Source organism: Aedes albopictus, chromosome 2, assembly GCF_035046485.1.
Source record: "Aedes albopictus strain Foshan chromosome 2, AalbF5, whole genome shotgun sequence".
Taxonomy (NCBI): domain Eukaryota; kingdom Metazoa; phylum Arthropoda; class Insecta; order Diptera; family Culicidae; genus Aedes; species Aedes albopictus.
Window position 1 is genome coordinate 416,614,835 of NC_085137.1, and position 27,703 is coordinate 416,642,537.

The 27,703-nt window shown below is 39.3% G+C and overlaps 3 protein-coding genes across 3 annotated transcripts in view; all 3 read right to left on the reverse strand.

Annotated features, from left to right (window-relative positions):
• The window catches only part of LOC109426789 (sodium channel protein 60E), an 820,640-nt gene that overhangs the window by 53,896 nt on the left and 739,041 nt on the right, over nt 1-27,703 (reverse strand). The window contains exons 15-21 of the mRNA XM_062853525.1: nt 14,086-14,227; nt 13,922-14,010; nt 13,733-13,858; nt 3,097-3,267; nt 2,844-3,037; nt 2,667-2,769; nt 2,460-2,588 (exon numbers count right to left, since the gene is read on the reverse strand). Of these exons, the coding sequence (XP_062709509.1) occupies nt 2,460-2,588; nt 2,667-2,769; nt 2,844-3,037; nt 3,097-3,267; nt 13,733-13,858; nt 13,922-14,010; nt 14,086-14,227 (954 nt within the window). The remainder of the gene's footprint in view (nt 1-2,459; nt 2,589-2,666; nt 2,770-2,843; nt 3,038-3,096; nt 3,268-13,732; nt 13,859-13,921; nt 14,011-14,085; nt 14,228-27,703) is intronic.
• LOC109417827 (collagenase-like) lies at nt 14,912-15,876 on the reverse strand. Its single transcript, XM_019692005.3, has one exon. It carries the CDS (start codon nt 15,845-15,847, stop codon nt 15,074-15,076), a length of 774 nt encoding a protein of 257 aa, XP_019547550.3. The 5' UTR covers nt 15,848-15,876; the 3' UTR covers nt 14,912-15,073.
• Nucleotides 22,781-23,627, reverse strand: LOC109426788 (collagenase-like). The gene has a single exon (XM_019702320.3). It carries the CDS (start codon nt 23,623-23,625, stop codon nt 22,852-22,854), a length of 774 nt encoding a protein of 257 aa, XP_019557865.3. The 5' UTR covers nt 23,626-23,627; the 3' UTR covers nt 22,781-22,851.

The following is a 27,703-nucleotide window of genomic DNA, read 5'->3' on the forward strand; positions in this document are numbered from 1 at the left end:
CTAAAACTAATGAGTTTGAGCGAAGTTACCAAGCCGGTTTCATCGACGAACAGTCGACAACGGACCAGATCTTCATCGTACGGAAAATCCTTCAGAAATGCCGTGACCAGGTCCTGTTGTATCCCCTGTTCATCGACATAAAGGGAGGCATAAGACAGTATCGTACAGAGCTATGGAATATCATGGACGAAAACGGTATTCCTGGGAAGCTGACTAGACTGATAAAAGCAACGATGGAGGGTGTGCAAAACTGCGTAAGGGTTTCGGGTGAACTACCAGTTCATTAAACACTCGCTGGCGACTGCGACAAGGGGGCGGACTCTCATGCATACTTTTCAACATCGCTCTGGAAGGTATAATGCGACGCGCCGGGCTCAAAAGCCGGATTTTCACAAAATCCGGTCAACTTGTGTGCTTAGTGGTCGACATGTGGATATGAACATTTGAAATGGTGGCAGAACTGTAAACCCACCTGAAACGCGAAGCAGCAAAGTTCGAACCTTTCAGTTCAGTTCTATCTTTCCACAGAAGCGTCCCAGAAAAATTTCTTCTGCAAAGATGTTCATCCCGTCATTTTTAACAGTTCTTCCTGTAAACACATTGCCACATCTGTCACTTTACGATTTCAAAAAATCTGTATTCTTTACACAAATAAATAACTTTCCAAAATTCTGTATTTCATAAAAATACGATCTGTATGAATGCTCTGTACCATACAAGTAAATCTGTATATGTATATGGCATTATGACATCTCTGGTCTTCTGTCTTCCCTAGTTCTGCGCAAGTCAGGAAGCAATAAAATTAGATTAGAATGTTGTATGTTGTAAGCAGCAGTAATTTCCATTTTCATTGTTGAGTAGACACACATAGCAAAGAATCATATTAATTATCAATAATAAGTTTTTCCATGTATCAGGGATAGACAAAATGGCCACTTTTCAAAAAATACTCACTAGCTGTAACTTTTCGAAAAGCGCATCAAATATTATCAAATTTTAACTGTAAGTAGATCAACTAGTTGTATATCAGTTCCAAAATTGGAAAAGATCGGCCTATTCTATGTACACTAAGTTGTAAGGATTCTAGGAAAAATATAAATATTCGATAGTCAACGTTGAGCTGTTATATCTCCGAATACAATAAACCGAATGCAATGAAATTTTGACCGTTATGTCATAATATAATAACATAATATAATAAACTTTGAAAAACTTTTGACTTAACTTGAAATTATTAATAAGAAAAAAAGTATAGCGATTTCATTTATTTTATTTTTTTTAGTAAAAATAGTCTATTTTTTATATGCATCCTATTACTTTTTGCAATTTATTACCGGCTATTTTGTTACTCTCTCCAAAGTATATTCATATTCAAGTCAATTAGAGGGTATTTAAATTAATTATAATTATCAACTCGAATTTTGAAACGATGTTGAAATTTTGGATAATTTGGTGTTAAGAATTTTGAGTTAAGTCAAAAGTTTATCATGGCCCATTATACAAGCCATGAATTTCATTGCATTCGGTTTATTGAATCCGAAGATATAACTACTCAAAGTTGGCTATCGAAAAATTTTACCTTTTTCTAGAATCTTTTTAACTTCGTGTAGAATAGCCCAAACTTTTTCAACTTTAGATCACTGATACACAACTAGTCGATTAACTTACAGTAAAAATTGAGATTTATTGATGCACTTTTCAAGAAGTTACAGCTATTTGTCCTCTTTTTTTTATAAGTGGACGTTGCCTGTCTCTATCATTTTGTCTTTTCCTTGTATATATGTAATTCATAAGCATTGTTTAACACGTTGTTCTTCGATCTTTAAAAAAGAAAACTAACTGTCTTATACATTTTACATGTTTTAATAATTACTTACTTATACATTCAATATAGCTTTACCTTCTTTACTTTTTGTATTTATTTTATTTTATTTATTCATTTTCATTTTAATAATCTTTTTTTACCGTTAGTTTCATGCATTTTATGCATCATCTAACATTGACAATATGAACCAAAAAACATAAAAAAAATATCACAACACCAGTACTCAGTAGTTGCTTTTGCTACACCGTGCAGTTACAGTTCGTTCATAATACCGTATGAGAGACACATAAATCTACTTTGACACCCATGTGTGGAGTTAATTGAATTGGATCGACTTTTTTTTTCTTGTGAATTTCCATCAACACATCTATCCATAAAAGTGATGAATGTATGTTTGGGGGATGCAAGTGGTGTCTGGAGAGGTGTATTTTTCGCCTTGAAGGTGATTGAATTTTGTTCGTCCGTGTTGTTTTATGGGCACGAGTACACACACACAATCAAAGAAATAGACACATCTAACAGTGATATTGATGCAATGCGAATGCGATGATGAATGGTGATGAGAACGAAATGATGATTTATTTCAGGGTTCGAACATTGAAGTAACTAGAATGAACAGAATACCGGAACGTACCTCCTTCTTCGACTTTAACTCCTCCGAATTGAAACTGTTGAGCAACAAGGCCAAGAACAAGTTCAGAACCATAAAGTTGCCCATCACCAGCGCCGGAAGAAAAATGGCAAAGCACGACGAGGCTCCTTCCTACGGATGGACGAAGAAAAAAAAACGTTTAAATTGATTTATACTGCACAGTAGGGCCCCAGCAGTAATAGAACTAACTTCCTCTTCGGCCCGCATGCAGTCCCACAGGGGTTCGATCCACTCTCCGCACAGGATGCGAAAAATCATCATGAACGAGTGAAAAAAGTCGTTAAAGTTCCATCTGCGTCAGAAAGATGTCGATTACTCGAAATGGCACTTCCATTACATGGCGAACAGTGTAGTGCAGAGACTTACCTCGGCACCGGGTCCGGTGCGAACTTGTCCGGCGTGTAATCTTTGGAAAACAACTGCATTCCGATAACAGCAAAAATATAGATAACAATCACCAACACGAACGTCAGATTACCTAAAGCACCTATTGTCGATATGATAATACTTAGCAGGACCTTCATCGTGGTCCATGATTGTGCTAGTTTCAGTACCCGTAACTGTCGACGAGAAAGGTTTGAGTTGTGTGTTGGGTGAATAGATTTATAGCCCTTCTTACCAATCGCAACCCCCGCAGCACAGTCAGGCCCTCCATCAGTTCGAAGATCAGATCGAGCAAGCTGGCTGAAACGATAATCAGGTCGAATATGTTCCAGCCACACAGGAAAAAATCCTTTGACAGGGCCATCACCTTCAATAAGCACTCGAATGAAAAAACCGCTGTAAAAACCTGTGGAAGGACAAGATATTATGATTGGATAATGAATGGAAATTGGATTTAGGGGAAAAGTAATATCAGGGTATTACAACAAATTCTAAAAAATAGCAAAAAATTGCGTCCGTCGTTGATAGAGCAAATAATGAGATAAATTTGGGATTTTTGTTGCTGATTTCTGAATACAGTTTTATAAAAAAAAATGATCAAGTGTTTCCCGAAGTTCAAAGCTTTATTTTAGTTTACCGAATTGCCAATGATTTTGATTTGTGGTGCATTTGTAACAATTTTAGTAATTCTATTAAGAATTGCGCCAAGAATTTTTTAATCTGTATTAATGAGATATCGCGAACTTCCCTTCCAAACCAAGAACTTACGTTTTGTGAACATGCGGGTACTAAGCAGAGATGCGTACCAGAAATTCCCTCTGGGAATTCTACCAAGAATTTGCTCAAGAGTTGCTTCTGAGAATTTCTCTGGTGGTTCTTCCTGTATAGGAATCCGTATGAGGTAAAATCGATAACAAAAATTCCAAGAGAAGTCTCGTGAATAATCTTCAGGAGGACTGGTAAAACTCTAGGAATAATCCCTACCAGTAATTTATGCAGGAATCTCCAGACCGAACTTCTAAAGTCATCCATAAAAGGAAGTCCTGGAAAAATTCCTAGAATACAGTCTAACAGAAATCTCTGAAAAGAACTCCTGAGGCAAAATGAAACTTTTGAAGAAATCTTCCGAGGGAACTCCCAAAAAGAAAATTCTGGGAAACCAAACAGGGAACTGTTGCAGAAATCTCAAGAAAAAAAAACATTTGGAGGACTCCCCAGGTAGAAAATTCTCTAGAAGAAACTTCAGAAGGAATCCGCAAGTTACTTCCCGGGGGAACCCTCAAAACAAACTTTTAAAGAAATCTGCTTTAATTTCAGCAGATCTCCTGGAAGATTCACTAGATGGAACACCTGGAGAAACCCTCTGAACAAACTGATCCGAGAATTCTCAGAAAGATCTGCTGCCAGAGGGAACTCCAGGAGGAATCTCGAGAAGAAATTCCTAAAGATAACCTCAGAGGAAACTCCTGAAAAAAAAAAATCCCTCTAAATGCTTGCATTAAAATCCTTAGAGAAAACTTCTGAAAGAATTCTCCTGGAGGAATCCGCAAAGATTACTCCTGGCTGGGTAAAATCCCTGCAGACATTTCCATTGAAATCTCTGAAGGGAACTCCTGAGGAAATTTGCAAAGGGATTACCTAGAGAAATCTTCATAGGGAAATCCTAGAGAAAACCTCAGGAGAAACTCCTGGAGGAATCTCCAGAGCGAATTCCTTCAGAAATCCCAAGAAGGAACTCCTGGAGGAAATCTTAGAGGGAGCTCTTGAAAAAAGAAACCTATAGGAACTTTCATTAAAATTCCTAAAAGAAATTCCTGATTGAATAGTCCTGGTGAAATGTACAAAGAGAACTCCTGGAGGAATTCCCTAAAGAAACTGCTATTGAACTCTTCAGAGGGAGCTTCTGGAGGAATCCACAGTGGGAAGTCCTGGAAAAATCGCCAGAAGCAACACCAATCTCCCTGAAAGCACTTTCATTGGAACTACAAGGAAAATCTCCAGATGAATTTAACCTCGAAGAACCCCAAAAGGAATTTCCTGGACAAATTTCATAAAGAAATCTTAACGGAATCACAAGAACGAGCTTCTGAAAAAATACCCTTAAAACTCTTGGAAAAATTTCCGGAAGGGACTCCTGGAGAAATCCCCACATGGAACATCCATTGAAATCTTCAGGAGGAATTCCGAGAGTAATTCTCAAGAAACCTCAAGAAAAGAGAGGTAACTACTGGAGGAATCCCCAGAAGGAATTTCTGAAGAAATCCTCACAAGTTGTGGGCCACAACGAGGTCAAGGAGAAATCCCCGGGGGAAACGACTAGAGGAATCCCCAAATGGAAATTTGGGGTTTTCGCTAAAAGTTTTCTCTGGGGATTCCTCCAGGAGGTCTCTCTGGAGATTGCTCCAGTAGATCTCCCTGGGAATTCATCCAGGAGCTCCCACTGGGAATTTCTTCACAAATTCCTCTTGTGGATTCCTTGGATGCTTTCGACTGCTGGAAGTTTGTCCCAGGAAACTTTTTCGGCTTTCGGCCCTTGGAGAATTCAGAACTATAGCATGTTTTCTACGCCCATCGATTTGATTATATATATTTACATATATTCAATCATTTTCAATGTAGGTTCCTCCAGTAGATTTCTCTTGGGATTATTTAAGAAGTCTTCGTTTTGATACCTGAAAGAGTTTCAGACCTCTAGAATTTCTTCAAGAATTTCTCGTGGACTTAATCCAGGTGCCCATTTTTAACTTCCTTCTGCAGTTTCTACGGGATTCCGTATGGAGTTTCACTTGAGAATGCAAATTTTTAAGGAGTTCGTTCTGAATGCCCAATAACCCAAGATATCCTTTTTGAATTCCTGCAGGAGTGATTTCACGGTATTGCTCCGTGGTTTTATTCAAAAAGAATCCTCAAAAATATCTTTCGGGAAATCCCCAGGACTTTGTTCTAGGAATTCTCAAAGGAATCTTCTAGGAATCTTTCAGAGAATTACCCAGGCGTCTGGGAATCCTATAGGAGTTTATTTTGAAAATCGTTTTGAAGTTGCTTATGTGTGTCCTCCTGGTGTTCCTACTGAAAATCCTCCATGAGTTCTTTACGGGGAATTCAAAAGGAGTTCTTTTGAGTAATTCTCAAGATTTCCTTATGGAAATCCTCTAGAACTTCTTTCTGGAAATTCATAAGTTTCTTCTGAAAATCTCCCAACAGTTCATAATGGATTTGATTACCATGTTTCATTTGGGAATCTACTAGTATTTCCTTCTATGAATCTTTACGGAGTTCCTTATGGAAAACCTTTAGAATTTCCATTTTGGATGCCCCAGGAGTTGCTTATGGAAACCCTCCAGAAGTTCTTTCAGGAAAACCTCTTTCAGTACCTCGTGGGACACGTCTCAAAGCTTCGTCTCGGAATCTTCCAGGAGGATTCTATCATTTTCCAGGATTTTTTTAATGAATGGCTGTGTATGTCTAGACTAGACTAGACTAGAGTAGAATCTCCTGATGAAATTGTCGTAGGAAGCCAAAATTTCTTCTTGAATTGCCTCCAGGGATTACTCCTGGCATAAGGTACCCCGGGGCAAGTGAGAATCCGGGGCAAGTGAGACCTACAGCTATTTTTTTTTTTTATTTTTCATTTTTATGGCAAACATTCTTCATGGAAAACATAGGTATCACGCCAATGGATACTTTGAATTCAAAAATTGTAATTGTTCTCACCATAAAGGGACCATATATGTTATTGTTGTTCATATGTAATTTTCAATTCACTAAGTGAGATTAACGTACTCTACTACATTCGTCGTTTTAAAATAGAATAACAAATAAAGTAAAACTTTTTCGGTTTCAGGATAATGTTTGGAGTACTTGCGAATTATTTTAAGCAAAATAGCTGTAATTTATTTTCATTTTTTACCTTTAGGTAACGGCTCTCACTTGCCCAGTGCATTTCAGCATCTGGAGCAAGTGAGACTTATGAGAGTAAACAAACACATTTTCACAGTTTGATCTCGCTTTCGTCAGCCTAAGTCGAAATTTACACAGAAGTGAAGTAAAAATCGGCGCCTGAAGTAATCAATCGTTGAATTATACTTTTTCCTTTTATTCTGATGATTAACCTATTGTTTAAAATGGCTAAGTCTTGGGTAGAACATATTTTTTTTCGAAACCATCAATTTTTCATATTTTCGTCTAAGCAAATTTTATTATTTTTTCGTTTTCGCTGCATAATGAGTTTTTCTGAGTGTTAAGGAAGCGGCCATAAAGTATAAAAAAAATTGGAAAACGACTCAATGTTCACGATTTCAAAATATTTATTTAATGATCGTAAAATTATGCAAGGGAAAACATAACATCTGTAAATCTTGAAAAATCTTTTGGCGAGATTCATCAACTACGTAACATGAAAAGCAAGTTTGGAAATCTTTCGGAATTTAACTTTATGGCGCTTTTTAAATAAAAAATGCAATTTGTTTTGCACGAGCTGCTTAAAGTTAAATCAATTTTTTCTCAGTGAATCGTAAATATATGTGTTACGTAATTTATGCACGATACCTCAAAACTCTTCCAACATAAATCGCCTAACATAGTTATTCGTATAAGATATTTACAATTAATGCTACTTTACATATAAGCAGCAACTATATTACGCCATTTGTATAAACATTCCGAATAGGTCCCACTTGCCCCGTGATACGGAGTAAATGCAGATCTGCTCCACTTTTTATTATATGCATAATATACAGAATGCAAAAAATTTGAAATAGTTTTAACGCCCGGTAATAAGGTGAAATATACCAACAATGTCTTTTAGAACCATTGGAATTATAAAATTATTTATGTTTGATTTTTTGGATTGACAAAACTAAACTAGCATTTTTTTAGGTCCCACTTGCCCCGGGGTACCTTACATACAAGGATTGGTGTAGGCGTTTTTGCTGTGCTTCTGCTTAGATTGCTTCAGGAATGGCTGCCGATATTCTTCGAAATTTTCTCTAGAGATTTTTTCAAAGATTCTACCAGAAAATCCTCCTGGGATACTTCCAAAAATGCCTATTGGACAATTTCACCCGCGATTCCTCCAATGATTTCTGCTTCGATTCTTCCAGGCATTTCTGTTGGCGTTCCTCCAGGTATTCGTTTGAGACGTCGTCCATAAATTCTTCCGGGAATTTCTATAAGAATCTCTTCAGATATTTGCGTAAGATTTTTTTTTCAGACATTTCTTCTGTGATATTTCCAGAGGTTTTTCTTTAGGTACTACTGCTGGAATTCCTCCCGAAATTTTGGTGTTTTTTCAAGCCTTTGTTCAGGAAATCCTCCAGGGAAGTATCCAGAGATTTCTGTAGGGATTTATTACATAACTAGCAGACCCAACGTACTTAGCCACGTCGATCTTTTTGGCAACTGTCTTTCTTTTGATAAAGGTCCTAGAAACTTCTAGAAGGAAAATTTTTAGAAACTTCCTTAGAATCTATTGCATATGTAAAACATTTCATATAGTATTAGACATTTGACATTGTTCAGAAGCGTCTAAATGTATACTATTATGTTTCCAGCTTTGGTTCGTAAATGACTGTTGTAGGGTTCTAGTCAATGGAATGAAAAAAAAAAACTTTAAGACTGTCTATAGGATTTATGCAGCATTGCATTGCTTCATCAATCCTGTGCATCCAATACAGCGATACAACAATGAAACAAAGCAGTAAATTGTGTAAATTGTGTATACTGTGTGAAACATTCCAATTAAACATTTCAAAGCGTGACAGAAGGACCTTGTTGTAGGGTTCTTGTCCATTGAATAGAAGATTATTCTAGAAATTAAAAACGCCAGAAAGTATCCTTCCAAGTACACAACTTTGACTTGTGAATGCCTGTCATTGGGTTCTAATCCCTGGAATGGAGAGATACTTCAAGAAGCTTTTCAGGAACTGGGAATATTTCATTTCATTTCTGCCATCGTAAATGAATGCTTAGGGCGCTAAAAAATCCACTTTGGATTTCTCCAGAATTGCTTTATAGGGCCTCATCTACGGATTTCCCGGGTGGTTCCTCTTGGGTTTTCTTCAGTATTCCTACAGGAGTATTTTAGTATTGCTCCAGGAATGTTCGTTATGGTTACTTCTGGAATTTCTCTAGAAACTCATGCTAATTCTCCTAGACTCATGGTAGAATATCTGAAGCCCCACAAGCCATTCGTGCTGGGATTCCTCCTGGAGTTGCTTAAAGTCAATATTTTTCCCCAGAACTTTTTTTTAGAAATTCCAATGATTCTTTTAAAAGTTACTCCAGGAATTTATCCAGAGATTCCTCTAGGGATTCCTTCGGAGATTGCAATAGGGATTTAGGAGGAATATAGAGCCTAAACCACCATTGAACAGCCGACATCTTGGATTTGGAGCCGCCATCTTGGATTTTAGACCGACATCTTGGGTATTTTGTACGCAATTTATGGACTTGGACATCTTCCCCATACCAAATATACCCAAATTGCATGGTTTTGGGCCTCAAACTCGATTGAACAGCCGCCATCTTGAATATTCTGGTCGCCATTTTTGAACTCCGGACATCTTCCTCATACCAAATATCCCCAAATTGCATGGTTTTTGGGCCTAAAACTCCATTGACAGCCGTCATCTTGAATTTGGAACCGCCATCTTGAAAATTAGGCTGCCACCTTGAATTTTGGGCCGACATCATGGAATTTCTGATCGCTAATGTTGATTTCCGCGCAAAATTCATCTAGCATGCTAAATCGCCGCAGTATGATGTATCGCAGGATGGGGCTTGGATCAGTTTTATATAGGGTTTCTGACCCCATTACCGGCACTACAGGTAAACAAAATTGTACATTACCTAAACTCACAACGAAACGACCGTTTTCATCTACTTCTTCCATCTGAATCAGATACCTTATTGCGTGAACTTGTTGTTAACAGTGATTGTTGTGAAGATTTTCTGCCGGAATGTTGATTCTGAACGACTTTACTGCACCTAGTCCTGCACCAATTCTCGGCACCAGTGCCGAACTTCCAGCAAAATCTAATGGGCAATCACTTCGGCACCCATCATTGTGCTGACGAAGTACACTGTCCCTTTTGGCATGTCAGTCCCATGTTGTTTCTAATGCGATTCATATTTTTGTCTCCCACGGGCTCATTTGAAATTAATTTGATATTTTTACCGCCTCATTTCACAGCTTAATGTGCCACGAAAAGTTTATGCTTGAATTGAATACATTTGTATGAAAACAAATGGAGTTATAGTGTAAAACGTAGGCACTTTGAAAAACAACATGGGACTGACATGCGAAGAGGGCCAGTGCACTCTTCTGCATGTAACAATTGTTTTGAGCACTTGTGCGGCTTCAGAGTGAAAGTGTAGCTCACTAACTGTGGATCCCGTTGCGGAAATGTTGCGGGAGATGATTACCTACGAAATTGCGTATTGGAAAATATGCGGCAAGTGATATTTTGATTTGTTTTGCTGTGAGGTGCCGGAAATTGACGCGGGTGCCCAAGTAATTCGAAACCTTACGGCCAGTTCTAACGGTGCTGGTCCAGATCTCTGGAATGGCCATAACTCCGGAAAACCTTGACCAATCCGAACAAATTTTTAATAGCAAACATTACGGTAAAGATCCGGTTCGATTCGAAAAATCCAATGGGAAGTGCCTTAACAGTGAATGAACTTTTTTTGCGCACAGATATACATATATACACACATACAGACATCATCTCAATTCGTCGAACTGAGTTTTTGGTATGTGTTACTTGACGAGCCTTCTATCGAAAATTTGTTTTTGAGTGAACATATAACCTTTCAGTACACTTTGGTGTACGAGAAATGCAAAAAAACTTCATGACGAAGAAAACAAAACGATCGAAAATACGTAAGTTCATGTATTGATCTATCTAAATTGGAAAATGTTTGAAGCGTTTTCTGCGATTTTCATAACATTGCCTGTGGCTGTCTGTCTGTGGTGGTCTTAAGTTCATTTCTTATTTTCATTTCAAAGATAAAAAAACTTCAAAATATACTCCAAAAACGAAGAACTTTACAAACTGAAGTTGTTTTGAAAATCTTTGTTTTTGCCTTTCTCGTACACTAAGTGTACTGGAAAGGCTATATGTTCACTCCAAAAATGACTTTTTGATAGAAGGCTCGGAGGGTCGAGTCGCATATACCAATCAACTCAGCTCGACGAATTGAGGTGATGTCTGTGTGTGTATGTATGTGTGTGTGTATGTGTGTGTGAGTATGTGTGTGTTCAAAAAAAAAACTCACATCACTTTTTGACAGTAAACCTCAACCGATTTTAATGACCGATGGTTCATTCGACGCGGAATCTGGTCCCATTGTTTCCTATTGAAAATGGTTCGAATCGGTTCAGCCGTTCCGGAGTTATGGCCATTTAGGTGTTCCGGACCGGTACCCCAGGAAGGGGTCAGATATGAAAATGATACAAAACCATGCATGCGACACATCAGACCGCGGCTTTTTCGATAACCTGACGAACGGTAAGCAGGAAAATAGCCTCAGGCCACATCTGAACCGGTAGTGTTCCGGAATCGGTTCCGGATGTCCCGCCGGAAGTGGCAAAATATAAAAGTGAGCCAAATCCATGATGTGTTGCATATCAAATAGCGGCTTTTTCGATAACCTGGTGAACGGTAAGCAGGAAAATAGCCTCAGATCACAGCAGAGACTACCGGTAGTGCTCTGGAACCGGTTCCGGATGTCCCCCCGAAAGTGGTCAAATATAAAAGTGAACCAAACCCATACATGCGACACATCAAATCGCGGCTCTTTAGATAACCTGAGGAACGGTTAGCAAGAAAATGGTTTCAGACCATATTTGGTTCAACCAGCAGTATTCCGGAACCGATTCTGGATGTCCCGCTGGAAGTGGTCAAATGCATATGGGAGCCAAACCCATGCATGCGACATATTAAATCGCGGCTTTTTTGATAACCTGATGAACGGTTTGCAGGAACACAGCCTTTGATCACATCAGAGACTACCGGTAGTGTTCCAGAACCCGTTTTGTATGTTCCGCAAATATGACCAAAATGTAAAATGAATCAATTCCATGCATGCACATCAATGTTTGGCTTTTCAGAAAATCTGTTGAACAGTTAGCAAAAAACTAGTCGCAGATTATATTTGAGAGTAGTCTTGGAACCGGTTCCGGGTATCTCATAGGAAATGGTGAGAACAGTGAAAATAATCAATGCAAGCGATAAATACGTGTAAGAGAATAAAATCTTGACAAAACTGAAGCAGACTCATCAAATCACACCTTTTCAAATTCCAGTAGAATGGGAGTTGCATGGGAAAATTGAAATTTAATCGCATCAACCTCGAACAATTTTTTTCAATCCCCTTTTGCGTCTAAAATTACTGCGCAAAATTTAGGTCCGACTGGTTGCTCCTCGCGTTCTGTGATATGGTTCAAATTTAAATTGGATTCATTATGAAAAATTTTACTTGCTTTAATTTTTTTGGTCAAATTTTATAAATCTGGTAACCAGAAAACTGTGCAGAAAAAAGTTTATCGAAGACTGTAAAGTGATTTTTGGTTGTGAAATAAATTATATGTTAGCATGTTATTATCGTCTTGGTATTAATCGGCCTCCAGTAATAGTAAAGGTGGTCACGCAGTCAACTAAGAGGTCTGATATTTTTCGGCTCTGCCTATACATTGAGCATAACGTCGGAAATAAATAAGTTTCCCAACTCGATGATGGCTTAGATAAAATTCTTGCTTGTATTAATAAAATATTCACAGGATTCATGATGCTTACGTGGACGGAAAGATCATGAGTAGGGTGGGGCGGGGCAAGATGGGTCACCTAACGATGGATCACCATAACTTTGTAAATACAAATCGTATTGGTTTGTATTCGTCCGCCACTCTTTAATACACTAGTTAGCTATGCTAAAAGTCGATAAAAATACAAAATGTGATGCTAAACAAGCAGTTTGAAAAAGTGTTTGATTTTGCGCGGTGAAAAAAGTGCGGGCAGATGGATCACCTTTTAAGTAATTCTGCATTCATATATGCTCCATATCCATACTGAGTAAACAAGAGCTACTAGTAAACATTTTATAAATTTATTTGGGATATAAAAAACTTTACGATTTGAGTGGTCCAAAGGCGGCTTGAAAATCGACGTTTTCACTAAAAAATTATCATAATTTTATGTTAGAATTTTGAGCGTTCATTCCGCTTGATTGAAGTCATTTATGAGATAGTCTTGTAATAAAAATAAATAACTTTTAAATGCTCCAAAAATACGTTCAAAATTGAAGGTGACCCATCTTGCCCCGCGGCCTTTTATATACATAAGAAAAACGGCTAAAAACCATTTTATTTTTTATTTCCAATGAGTGTGAATAATTTTTCAATCAATGCCCCAAACTTTTGTATATTCGCGCTGGTTATCTAACAAAATTATTAACATAATCAAAACATGAGTAATGCGCCCAAATTTGGCACTGATCCATCTTGCCCCGCCCCACCCTACATATTTGACGAGAAAGGCACTGTCACTACTAGGTGGATTAATCCGGGTTTTTTTTATAGATACCATTTAATTTTTAAGTTATGTTGAAATGGCGCATATTTGGCTCACTCTCAAAGACTCTAGTTCCATTTGGGTAGCTAATAAGTACTGAGAAATGCAGACCACCACTGATGTATTCTGTGGGATACGTTCAGCATCCACCCGTATGAAAAAAATATACTTCAATTGATACGAAATTGAATGAGTCACATACCAGAAACTGTTAAAATAGGACCAACTAAAATTGAAATTTACTAACAAATGCCAAGCAACTGATTTTGTCAAGTAATTACATTCAATGTTACTTACCCTATTGCCATATTCTAACGCATCCTTCACGTTCTGATTCATACCATGATGTTCTAACGCTAAAAACAATGTATTTAAAACAATACATAGTGTGATCCCTAATTCGAACAATGGATCCTTAACAATCTGTGGAATGGAAAGAATAGAAATAAGCATCAATTTGGTTATTCTTACCAAGATAAAACTCACCTTGTATAAACAATTTTGAAACTGCAGCCACTTTTCGTAGCTGATGCAACATTGAACACATCTATCACAATTTCTATCAGGAAGATCGTCTGCAATATAAATAAAAAGTGCAATCAGATTTAATTTCACCAGTTGCCAGCATCAGCAGTTATAATGCCACTTACCTAGTACAACAATTTGCGACAAGTATTCCGGATGGAGGGCATAAACGCTGTGCTTTTTGACTTTCGCTAAATTACCGTTACATTTTATTATCCTAACCTCCCGCGGTGATAACGCCAATGTAACCGGTGTTACCTCCCGCGGCTGTGGGGGTTGAAAGAAGTCGTGTTGGTGGGTGTCAGAATGTGCCGCCGCGATGGTCCCGGTTAGATTGTAAATGAGAATGAGAAAACAGCACAACCCATCAGGATAATGAGCATGGTGTCGTCGTCGTCGGCGTTGTCGCCGCGTTGTTCACGTTCGTGCCCGTATAAATGAAAAGGGATTCCGCAGAGATACGAGCAACAGGATGGTCATAGCGAGAAGACAACTTCAACGGGGTGACGATGGCGACAAATGGAACGGAGGGGGATGCGCGGGCTGCTGCTGGCTGGCTGCAGCTGCAGCAATTAAAGCTGTGATAAATTATGTATGCAGATTACGGTGGTGATGTAGCAGCGCATTGCACGCTGGTGGACGATGCTACTTTGAAAAATGTTGTCCGTACTGTTAACCTCAATTAAAATGTGTTATGTGTGCTGCGTTCCTTTGGATATTGTGGTATTATTCGGTTTTGATCTTTCACCACCAAATTGAACTTCCATTTACTTAAAAAAAACGCCAAATTTCAGATTAGAGCATATAGGTACCTAAAATTTAGGCGATGCTTTATGCGTCGGTAATAACTACCATGCGTCTCCTCTTTTTGATGCTGCTTCTAACGATGAACTTCAAAGAACTTCAATCCCAACCTTAAAGCGGCCAATGTCGCATCTCAAAAGGCGCCATTTCCAAGCATTTATTGGAATATTTTTTAAAAGGTTATTCCCTTCAAAGACGTGAGAATTGCATAGCATCATGTGTGAACAAAAATAACAGATTTGAATGCTTAAACTTAATATTTATTGCATATGAAACATTTGGTCTACCTATTTGTAACCATTATTCTCCTCACAGGCCGGTCTTTTGCTTGACCCAATCGACGAAGGACGTCAACCGAGCGAACGCTCCTGGGTAGCCTTGCTCACATCCGACAGCATGCCCGAAGCTAACCACTCCCACCTGAACGTTTTCACCTTCCAGAACCAGTGGACCGCCGGAGTCTCCGTTGCACGGCGATTCCTTGTGTTCTCCCTTGGCGCACAGAGTGGTCTTTTTGATCACCAACGGACTGTAGGTCTTCGAACATTCGTTGTTGCTGATCACCGTCAACGGGGCGTACTGCAACTTATCGGCTACGTTTCCCCCGTTCTTCTGCAGTCCCCAGCCGCTGACGACAACCTTGCGATTGGTGAAGGTGTCACTACCCGAGGGCAGTTTCACCGGTTGGACACGATCGTTGAATTCCACCGGTTTGGGCAGCTTGACAACGGCCACATCGTTCGTGGCGAACAGTGGGTTATACTTCTCGTGGCGGTAGTATTCGGTTGCGGTCAGCACAACACGGCCGTCGTTAGTTAGGTCCTCGAAATCAACGGCTCCCAGAGTAACCTCGAACGACTTGGCTCCTTCCACACAGTGGCCGGCAGTTAGGACCCACTGGTCACTCAGCAAGCTACCACCACATAGGGCACGTCCCTGAGGCGTTTCAACCTTCACCAGCACTTGGAACGGAAATTGACCGAGGGTGGCCGTTTGTCCGTTGACCACTCGACCTTGATCCTGTGATGGAAAGGCCGTAGCCAATGCCATCAGCGATGCGAAAACTACTGTTTGAATGTACATGTTGTCGAATTGATACTGTGACGATTGAATGAGCTGATGGCTGCTTTTATAGTCAAAGCATTTGAGGTGTTTAAATCCGCTAATTCTTTGACTTGAAGCAATCGCCATAGAAGGGTGTATAAATTCCCATTTGAATGGTAGCACAACAACCGATAATCTTTATTCATTGATAACATATTGTTTTACAGGGAAGATAATACTGAAGTGTCGAACTATGGACTGGACATGTACCACCACTTGTGTATTTATGAATCAGTTGTAACCTGTTGTAACATGATTTAAAACACATTTTATTTCCTTTGCAACCATTTCCCTTGGATGCCTGTGTTCTTTGAAAGTTTAAGAAAAAAATCATTATGATTGGTCTGATGAGCGTAAGAAGTTATTTTTAAATTATCACATATATAGACTTATTTCGGAAGTTTCAGGATAATCATTTCTAATAAGGTAAAATTTAACTTCAGCAATACTTAGTTGGCTAGACTAAACATTTGTTATTAACTTTATGCGCAGTGTCGATTCGATCATCAATTAGATAAGCCAAACTTGTTGTCCACAATGAAGTACCTACTCGAACTGTCGCGAGCGCATCATCATCAATAACCCAAACACTCGAGTTTACCTAGTGAAGAGCGTGGGGATTTTATTCGTCTGGTAACATCAAAATCTATTTTGATATGTAAACATCAGCATTTTATGCTGAAGTTGAATTTTATCTTATTAGTAATAAATAGCCTGAAGCTTCCGACAATACTTATTCAGATCTAAGATTTAATTTCAAATGATCACATGAAAGCATTCTTCTATTGATGTCTGCGCTATATAATTCATACACGAAGGCCTCACAATCGGATCTCCAACACGTAACTCCATCGCGATCGCCGATGTTACCAAAAATCGGTGGCATCTAAAATTCGGAAGTGAAAGTGAAGGTGGTAGTGCTGCACAGACTTTGATAATAAATACAGCACAGCAATCAGAATGCCGCAGTTCACGTAGTAACTTAGTAGCTCGTCACAGAAAAATGAAATCAGTCGGTTAAGAAATGACTGAGATATGCCAATCTAGAGTTGACTTGTTTGTACGGCTTTGGAGCATTATTATTGCCCGATACTGTATATATTTTATATGTTTAATCTCATGATCTAGATCACGGATTCCCAACCGGTGGTCGTGAAGGGCCGTGAAGGCTGTCCAGGGGGCCGCGATATTACCAAAAAAAAAAATGATATTCTATTTTGTGCATATTTTACCAATTTTTAATTTTTATACCACCACCCCCAAAAGCCATAATTTGAGGAACAATTGATTGATTTGTCTTTATTAAAGAGACTTTCAGCACTTGGCTGGTTCGTCTCTTTGAGGAACAAATTTTCAGTATAAAACACCTCCAGAAGAAAAAAATTTCGGCTGCGCCGCTATTTTTTAGCTACGAATTGTGAGTGTCGAATAAAAAAAAACGTATCATTCGGATCGTCGAAAATCCCTCTCACAATAAATTTCTGGCTACGTCACTGTACACAGTTCGAAGTTGTTCAAATGGTTCAAAGTTTTGCTCGCAATTTCACTGCTATTTGGTACTACTATGCTTCATACGAAGCTTTTTGATAAGTTGGATCTCATTATTCTGATATCCCAGAAAGTTCGGGTCTTCAGCGAAATGAATAAAAAGTCTAATGGCTCTCAAGTTGTTGAAAGTTTTGTATGAAATTAAACCACCAACGTGGCGCTATAGGATATAGAGGATTTTGTGCACATTTGTAAGGCCGTGGAGTGTTCTCAGTAGTTGCTGCAGAAGTTTTTCAAAGTATTTCTGGTGTAGTTCTTCTAGGGACACTAGGGGTACCTCCAGGGATCTCTCCGAAATTTTATTGGCGATTCCTGTACTTGAACTCTCACTGATGATCCCCTAAGTACAATTTCTTCCAAGATATTTCCCCTGGAGTTCCTCAAGAAATTGCGCTTGGAGCTCCTCTGGATATGTCCATAAACTACGTAAACTCTAGGGGGAGGGGTCTGGCCAAAGTTTACGATCCATATAAATTATGAAAATTTTGTATAGACAAAAGTCTTCGGGGGGGGTGAATGGGTCTAACACCAAAAATGGGTCTACCTAGTTTTTGGACAGCACTTTTAGAGAAGCATGCAGCTATTCCTCCAAGGGTCTCTTCAAAAAATGTCTACAAGAGCTTTTTCAGGTAAGCCCCAGATGTTTCCCTCAGGAAATGCTCCTGATATTTGTTCGAAAATTCAACGGTAGTTTTAGAATTATTTCCAAGGATTCCTTTAGGATTTTCTGCTAAAAATCCTTCGGAAATTTCTCCACGTTCTCTTCCTTTAAGAGTAGTCCTTTGAGGAATCCTTCAGCGATTCCTCCCCCAAATTTCAAATTCCTCCATTGATTACATTATTTTAAAGAAATTCTTAAAAAAAATCTTCCAACGAATCCATCAGAAATTCCTACAAGGATTATTTCAAGAATTGTTTGTGGTAAATTTGCAACTATAGGGTAATTGTTCCCATCGTTGTGGTAGTACCTAATGTTGCGGTAATGGCCAATTGAGCACTTTTTCGACTGAAATGTTACCAAAAGGTATTTTTAACATATGTATTGTGCTTAAATTATGAGATTGCACCATTTGTATGCTTAAGATTTGCCCAAAAACCTATTTAAAAAAAATATTTTCTTTAATATGTTTGCTGCTGTGTTCCTATTGTTGCGGTAGTGTTCCTAATGTTGCGGTATCCCATATGATTTCAATGGGATACCGCAACATTAGGAACAAATACCGCAATATTAGGAACAAATACCGCAACAATAGGAACACAATGTTCTTTTAGATAAAAACGAATAAAATGCTCATAACAACCTCAAAGTGGCAATATTTCGTTATTTTCCCGTAGATAAAGGATAGATTTTATTATTTTCAATTCAATCCAAGTAAAAAATTTGCTTGGGGCGATACAATTGTGGTTTAAGCATGAACCCAGTGCTTAACTCCTCCATGATCGGATCAATTACCCTATCTTCAGAAATATCTCTTAGTGATTTATCAAACGTTACTTTGAGTATAACTTATTGGATTCTTAGAAATATTTCTCCAAGTATTGAATCAAGCATTAAAGAATTCCTTAAACAATTCTGCCGAGGTTTCCCTCAGATTTTTTCAAAAGGTTTTGTGAAAATTTCTCCAAGGATTCCTGTAAGAAGAATAGACCGTGATAAAATCGAAAAACCACTGTATGCCAAAAACCTCCTAATACTCATTCCGGAATCCCTGCATGAAATCTATCAGTAATTTAGCTCAGGATTGCTTAGAGAGTTCTTGTAAGTAATCTTACGAATCCCAACTAAAAAATTGCAAGTCACAAACAAGCAAGGTTAAGAATAAAACTACGGATCACCTGTTTCAATGGTAAGAGGTCACTAAACAGATGGCTCCCCTAATTCATGGTGTGATGGGGCTGTATGCTCACCGTGCCTAGAACTGAATGATTCCCTCTCCTCTTCTCTTCTTGGCGTAACGTCCTCACTGGGACAAAGCCTGCTTCTCAGCTTAGTGTTCTATGAGCACTTCCACAGTTATTAACTGAGAGCTTCCTCTGCCAATGACCATTTTGCATGCGTATATCGTGTGGCAGGCACGAAGATACTCTATGCCCAAGGAAGTCAAGGAAATTTCCTTTACGAAAAGATCCTGGACCGACCGGGAATCGAACCCGTCACCCAACTGAATGATTAGATCCACTAAAAACCTAACTGCCTGTTCCTAGAAACGGAGCCTGTGAACTGCCATGGTACTCTGCCTCTGGAGCTGACCTAATTTGCCTTTGCTGCTCCAGGCTGAGCAATGGTGTTGCTAACTTTTTATGTACCTCCGAGATAATCAGCTATCCTTCTTAAGCCTCAAACTCGAGGTTAAAAAGGGTGAGATTATTTGTGTCTTGTTTATTAACTCTTTTACCACTTTTATGGTTTCGCATCATACGCTTCACATAGTGTCTTCTGTGTACATTCGCCTCTGACGTTCTTTTATCGATACCGTGTTAGTTTTATCACTGCTGTTCATTTGTATTGTGCTGAGATTGCAATAGTTGAACTTGTCTAGTTTGATTGGGTGATGACTATGTTTAGGAGAACTCAGATCAATCTTCAGCATAAAAATCGGTAATGATCAATCTTTGCAGATTTATGCAAAATGATGCATTCTGAGAACCTTTCTTCCGTGAACCCGGTGATTTCTACTTTCAGTAAAATGGAATATCGAACTCGAGTGGCTATATCACTTCCTCTGATAAAGAAGTTCTAGAATGCTTACTCAATGAACACCGTTTCGGATGTGTGACTATTACATCCTCGTATGAACTTGATGTCTATTTTAGGTCTATGATTCTTCGGCTTCGTCTCGTAGTATCGTAACCCACTTAACACGCATGTTATATCAGAGCTACGGCAGTGCAAGTTTTGTTTGTATGGAAGTTACGGTGACGTGACGTACTTCTAACACATCGCTAGAAATACGTCACTGTGATTTTTATCAACTTGTGGATGCTCTCTCTCTCTCTTCTTGGCGTAACGTCCTCACTGGGACAAAGCCTGCTTCTCAACTTAGTATTCTATGAGCACTTCCACAGTTATTTACTGAGAGCTTCCTCTGCCAATGACCATTTTGCATGTGTATATCGTGTGGCAGGCACGAAGATACTCTATGCCCAAGGAAGCCAAGGAAATTTCATTTACGATAAGATCCTGGACCGACCGGGAATCGAACCCGTCACCCTCAGCATGGTCATGCTGAATACCCGTGCGTTTACCGCCTCGGCTATATGGGCCTTGTGAATGCTATCGACAGTTAATTCTTGAACATAGGGGATTTTCTACCTTGCAGTCTGCGGTGTGCAATCAAAACGACATGTATATTCTTATGCCCGACGTTTCACTGGTCTATGTCATTTTTCTCAAGGGTTCTATTCAAAAATTGTACGAAATACTTTTTAAAATCGTGATTTCTATACAACTTAAACATGCGCGGCTGTAACTCTTGAATGATATGTGTGTTGCTAAAAAAATAAGTTGAATGGGCACCAAATGGCTTTGCTTCTTCTGAATTTCCAGGAGCAGATGGGATATATCCTATTTCGCCCCAAAAAGGATTTGAATGCTTCAAACATGTTTTGAAAATAAACATCTTGTTTGCAGCTTTGCTACAGATTATATTCTCAAAAATTTGCGGGATATTACTGTCCAGTTTATTCTAAAAGTGGATCATTGGTCGTCTGAAGTAGGAAAAAGTTTCAGACTTATCAGTTTGACATATTTTCTGCTGAAATGCTTAGAATGCATTGTGGATCATCACATCCATGATGTTCATCTAGCACACATGCCTCTTCATGCGAACCTTACTAAAATTACTTATGTGCTTACAAAAATGAGAAGTCCACTGTGACTCTTTACGAGGGGGAAGAGGAAGTCTTGTCGTCGGTTTTGAGGAATCTCGTAGCAGATACGCTATTAAGGCAAAATCATAATAACGGCTTTCTTACTTATGGTTTTGTCGATGACAGACTTCAGCAGCGCGTATCATTAGTATGTGATAACATAGCATCCGAATATAGAACTTCATTCAACTGTGTTCCCGTTAACACTTATTTAAACAAAACTGATTTCTGATGCCTTAATCTTCAGGGTTGTTAACCAGCTGTGATGAATAGCTGCAGCCTGTCTTTACGCTTTATGGCTCTTTTTTACAGTGTTATTTTCAGGGTGATGTTTTAAGCCACTGCACTGGTTCGCTTGTGCGCTTGTGCGTTAATGCCATCTTTCAGGGTATCTTTTGTTTTTTCTCAACCTCTGTCTCCACCCTCATCCTCATCCCAATTTCCTTTCATCACCCTCAGGTAGATGTCCCAAGTGGAGGAAAACAGGCATCCTTTCACAAATCCTTCAGAAATTTCTTCAAAAACATCTTTGAGTCGTATCGAGCGTCTGTTCACCAAGGAGTGAGTTTGTACTGGCATACAACATAAAATGCTCTTCCACCGGAAGCTATACCTAGGATGGCAGCCTCATAACGGTGGAGCGCCTGAATCTCAACAAACCATTCTTGAAACCAACAGAGAAAGATTAGAAATTGATTTAACGGTATCGATTTTTAACATGAAGTCAAGCATGAAGCAAATGCGCAAGTGAAGTCCGTTGACCAGCCGGGGCCCGTGGCGCAGTGGCTACACGTTTGCTTCATAAGCGGATGGTCATTGGTTCGATCCCAGCTCCGGCACTTCGTCAGTTGCTCTTCCCCCCGAGAGCGGCTGGCACTTGACCCTCTTCTGAGCTCTCATAGCTCAAACGGACCCGGATAATTGGGTATCGACGAACGGCAACCCATAATGGACGACCCCAATCGGGCTGGAAAAGAAACAACAGCCACACATCATTTCATCATCGTGCTCATCATTCTACCAAGGACAAGGTAGAAAAGTGAAAGCAGCACAAAGGCAAAACCAGATCGACATAGTAGAATAAGAATATAATAGAATACATTTAGGCGCTGTACAAAAGTGTAAGTGCAGCCGCCAATTGGAATCGCTCACGTGGACAAAAGAGCTGTAAAATAATTTAAGTGGTTAATAATAAAAAAAAAGTCCGTTGGCTACCGTCAGGGCAGATATTGTTATATCCCAGTTTTTAAAGAGACAACGCTACCCGACACCAAGAAGTTGGTTTCCCATTTAGCGCCTTGGCACAGGTGACGCTTATCAAGTGGAAGTCAATTAGTGAAAGAGTTATTACTGTTAGATTCATTACACGGATTCCGGATTCGCAACCTTACGATAATCCAAAGTTCCAAAACCGACCGCTGCTGCCAAGTTACAGGACAAGGAAAATTTCTTCGAGCGCGTAATCAGTATCTGCTTAGGCAATTATCCAAAACATTTGAATGCAAAGATTTAATATTTATTCCATATGAAACATTTTGTCCACGTTTTTACAACCGTTACTCTTCTCACAGGCCCGTCTTTTGCTTGACCCAATCGACGAAGGACGTCAACCGGGCGAACGCTCCCGGGTAGCCCTGCTCGCATCCGACAGCATGCCCGAAGCTGACCACTCCCACCTGAACGTTTTCGCCTTCCAAAACCAATGGACCGCCGGAGTCTCCATTGCACGGCGATTCCTTGTGTTCTCCCTTGGCGCACAGAGTGGTCTTCTTGATCACCAGCGGGCTGTAGGTCTTCGAACATTCGTTGTTGCTGATCACCGTCAGTGGAGCGTACTGCAACTTATCGGCTACGTTTCCTCCGTTCTTCTGCAGTCCCCAGCCGCTGACGACAACCTTGCGATCGTTGAAGCTGTCACTTCCCGAGGGCAGTTTCACCGGTTGGACACGATCGTTGAATTCCACCGGTTTGGGCAGCTTGACAACGGCCACATCGTTCGTGGCGAACAGTGGGTTGTACTTCTCGTGGCGATAGTATTCGGTCGCGGTCAGCACAACACGACCGTCATTAGTCAGGTCCTCGAAATCAACGGCTCCCAGAGTAACCTCGAACGATTTGGCTCCATCCGTACAGTGACCGGCAGTTAGGACCCACTGGTCACTCAGCAAGCTACCCCCACACAGGGCACGTCCCTGGGGCAGTTCGACCTTCAACAGCACTTGGAACGGAAATTGACCTAGGGCTGCAGTTTGTCCGTTGACCACTCGACCTTGGTCCAGTGATGGGAAGGCCGCAGCCAATGCCATCAGCGATGCGAAGAATACTGTTTGAATGAACATTTTGTCGGATTGATACTGTGTCGATTGAATGAACTGAAGGTAGCTTTTATAGTTGAAACATTCAAGGTGCTTTAAATCCCATAATTCCTTAACTAAAGCAATCACCAAAGGAGGGCATACTTCGCGTGTGTGAATCCCCATCTGAGTGATAGCACAGTATCCGATAATCTTTATAAATTGATAACATATTCTTTCGCAGGGGAAATAATTCTGAAGTGTCGAATTATGAACTAGACTTGTAACCTTTGTAAATGTATGGGTAAGGTGTCACATATTTTTTTTCTTTATTTGGATTACAACTGAAAAAGTTCTTAAACTGTGCTCAGCTGATTAAAAAGTGATAATACTAAGCTCTGAGTGTTTGTGTACTTATAATAATGTACTTAATACTGATGCCTAACTTAAGCCCAATTTTACCAACCATTTTACAACCTGCAGGTCATTTTTTTACAACCATTTTATTTTGTTTCAGTTAAATTGTTCTGATGAGTGTAAAACAGTTAATGAAAATCTTCACCCATCTTTTAAGATCGTAACGAAAAAAAAAATATTCAAAATGACAACATACATAAACATATTGGTAGAAGCTTCAGGTTTACTAATTCTTACTAATAGGTGAAATTTTACATCATCAATATTCACTTGACTAGATTAAACATTTGTTATTAATTCTTAGCATAGTGTAGCCAATAATTCATCAATTGGATAAGCTATACTTGTCCGGAATGAAGTGCTCACTTGACTTGTCGCGAGCGCATCATCATTAGGTAATAACCCAAACACTAGAGTTTCCTTAGCGAAGATTCATAGGATTTTGTTCGTCTGGTGACGATATCTTTTCTGTGATGTAAACATCGGCATTTCATAGTTAGGTGTTAGTCAATTAGGTACACCAAAACCTCCATTTAGGTAATGGGTCGGGACTGCCTAAATAGAATTTTTACCTAAATGGATTCATTACCTAAATGGATTCAGTTCATTGCCTAAATGGAGTACAAGGTTGCAAAGATGTTTAACTACGGAGAGTGACTCGAATAGGAGATTTAAACATGGTCATGCGGAGTTTCAGAGAACTTTCAATGGAGTTTCTGTAGGGGAGGGGATTCAAGGGCGTTTTCAGGGGTTTTGGAGGGTCTCAGGTGAGAATTGTCATGCAAATGACTAGCTGGGCACGGAACACAAAAAACCCTGAAAAATTCCGCCAGACTGAAAAATTGTTGAATGTCGGGTCAATGTCGGGTAAATTTTTATCGTATGTTGGGCCACTGTTGGACCAACATCGAACAACTGTTGGGTCTATGTTGGGTTTGGAGGCCAAAATAAAAACAGGTGAATGATAGGTTAATGTCGGGTATGACGTCATCAATCTTAAGTACTCCAACTGTTCTGAACACAACCAAATTTTTTTTAGGTAACGTTACCTAAATGGAGGGACCTAAATAGATTTTACCTAAATGGATCCTACCTAAATGGAGGTTTGAGTGTATTAGAATGTGTTCATGCTATACTATACTGTCTTTATTGTCTATTAACACTTAAAGTAACCCCAACAATGAGACCAACATTACATTCATTTGATTTAGTTAGAAAACAAAATTCCTCTCTGGTTGGCTTTTGGTCCGGATAAAATTATAAGCGGGGTGGTTTGGGGGTGATACTATTTCATCCGACGTTTCGATACTTTGGTTTGGGACTTCTTCAGGGAAATTATAAATTATTATCCCTATATCCTCCCTGAAGAACGCCCAAACCAAAAGTCGAAACATCGGATCAAATAGTATCACCCCGCTTATAATTTTATCCTGACTCAAAAGTCAACCAAAATGAAAGTCAAAACAATAGTGCTGCATTGAAGTAAAATTTTCAAGAATATATAAAGACAACGTAATCTATTAACGCTGCTAAAGAACAATCTTATCAAACGTGTGAAAAATGCATGGAAGCAGCCAACTACAGTCACAGTCCGCCCACCTATTATTTCAAAGGTTGGCAAACAATCTGTAGTTTGGAGTGCGTACTTTTAGCCACTTGGACTGGTTCCAGAGGGTACCAGCAGCACCATGATAGTATATCGAGCTAGAAAACAGTCACTTTTATGCACTTTGAACATGGACTAGCAGGATAGAAAAGTGGATAGTTGGTTAGTTCATTCCCGCACTGTATAGACTAGCGCCCGTCCACATGGAATGCGAACACAAATGTGTACTGTTTATTTTCATTTGTCTTTTTCTCTATTAAGGGTTGAACATTGCACCCTCACAGGTGCTGTAAGGTAAGTCAGGACTGCACCGAACCAGAAAACTGCGCCTTTTCGTGGGTATGTATGACCAGCGCCTCCCTTCCATCCCTAAGTTCAGCAGTCCTCTGTCTTGGTTGGAATTCTGTTGCTAAAAGAAGTAGCAGCAGCAGCATCAAGCCAAGGACCAAGGACACTGCACTGTGGGCCAGAAATTCAGAAAGTCCATGCCACTCCTCATTGAACTTTTTGGCAAGTTGAACAGACGATTATTAGAACCACTGCTAACAGGAATTGTACCAGTGAGTAAGCTTACTTGCTTTCTATCCTTACCACCTATGGTGGTGCATGAATCGAAACATCTCCATTCTGGGCGATTGCCCACCATCGCCTTGAGCTGTGGACAGGTCAAATTTCTGCGATTTGCTTTATTTCGTTGTTGAGGCTTCGCCGCCATAAACCTCTCACGGTGCTCCATTTACCGTTATTATAAAATAAAATATACCATCAAAACCTGAAACGCCATTCTCTTTATTTATCTATCCTACACCTCTGGACAAATTTTTAAAATCATCCTTGGGCGATTTTTTGAGTTACGCCCTTTTAAAGGGCCTAACCTCTAAAAAATCGAGTTTTCTATAGAATAACACCACATTTCATAACAGAATCATGAATTAAAGGCATCAATAACAGAAATTATCATGAACAATATTGAAATTTGGTAGTATGCATCCATATGAATATCGGCGGAGTGCATTTTGTATCAAAATTTGTCATTACGTCAATATACGGTAGAAGTTCTTAGGGCCTATAGAAAGCAAACATTACATTGGTGTAACAAATTCAATTAAAAGTATATTGTATTGTGACTCCTTATGTCACTAGATGTTCATATTACTGTCAGTCATAGCGATAGTATTCACATGCATGCCAACCTTTCAAAAGGACGTAACTGATTTTCAAAACAATATCTGTTCCCATAGCCGTAGATCGTATCTCATCTTTCTCAGGACACCAACAACCACTATCGGAAAGAATTGCAGTTCCTCCGTCCAGTAGTGGTTGTACATTGCAACGGAGAGATAAAGGTTTGGTTTCGGCAAGCAGTTTCGCCATTTTGAAATGTTAGCACCGATATATGAAGAGCGTACACTCTCTATACAGAAAATCCACCTTAAAAACAATAGTCAAATATGGGCAACCATAAATTAAACAAAAAGAAATATGTCTGTGTGCCAAACGGCTTAAGTTAAAAGTATAGAAAACCAAAACATTCAAAGGACAAAAAACAAAAAGTCGAATCAGGCTTCAAATGATCACACATAAAATGCTGCATGAAAATTCTTTCTTTTTTTTAATATGTAGGTAAGACCTTTTGTCCCTACTAATTTTATTTTTTTCGACCTACTATACATTACAAGAAAAATTATCGCGCATATCTATTTAGCGCGGTTACATATAATCGTTTCGGTGTCTTCTGCGCGGTCAATTATTAGCTATTTTCCGCATTTATTCTAGAAGATACGAATACGATATGATGTACTGGCGACAATCTATTAGCGATTTTGAACATTTTTTTTGCGATAATCTACGGCGAAACGCACAATATTGTCTTCGATTATTTTTTTTTTGCATTCCTACGTTTTGTCTTCCCAGCCTCAGCATTTCAAGAGCGCGTAACTGCTTTCCAAAACAACACCTTTTTTTCAAAGCTGTGGCGTGGCACTTCTAGGCAAAAAGAATGCTCCTCTTTCGATGCCTTACATTAGAGCCGTATCATCAACCAGTTACGCCCTTCTGAAATGCTGCAGCTGAAAAGATAAATCGTACAAATCTTGAGCA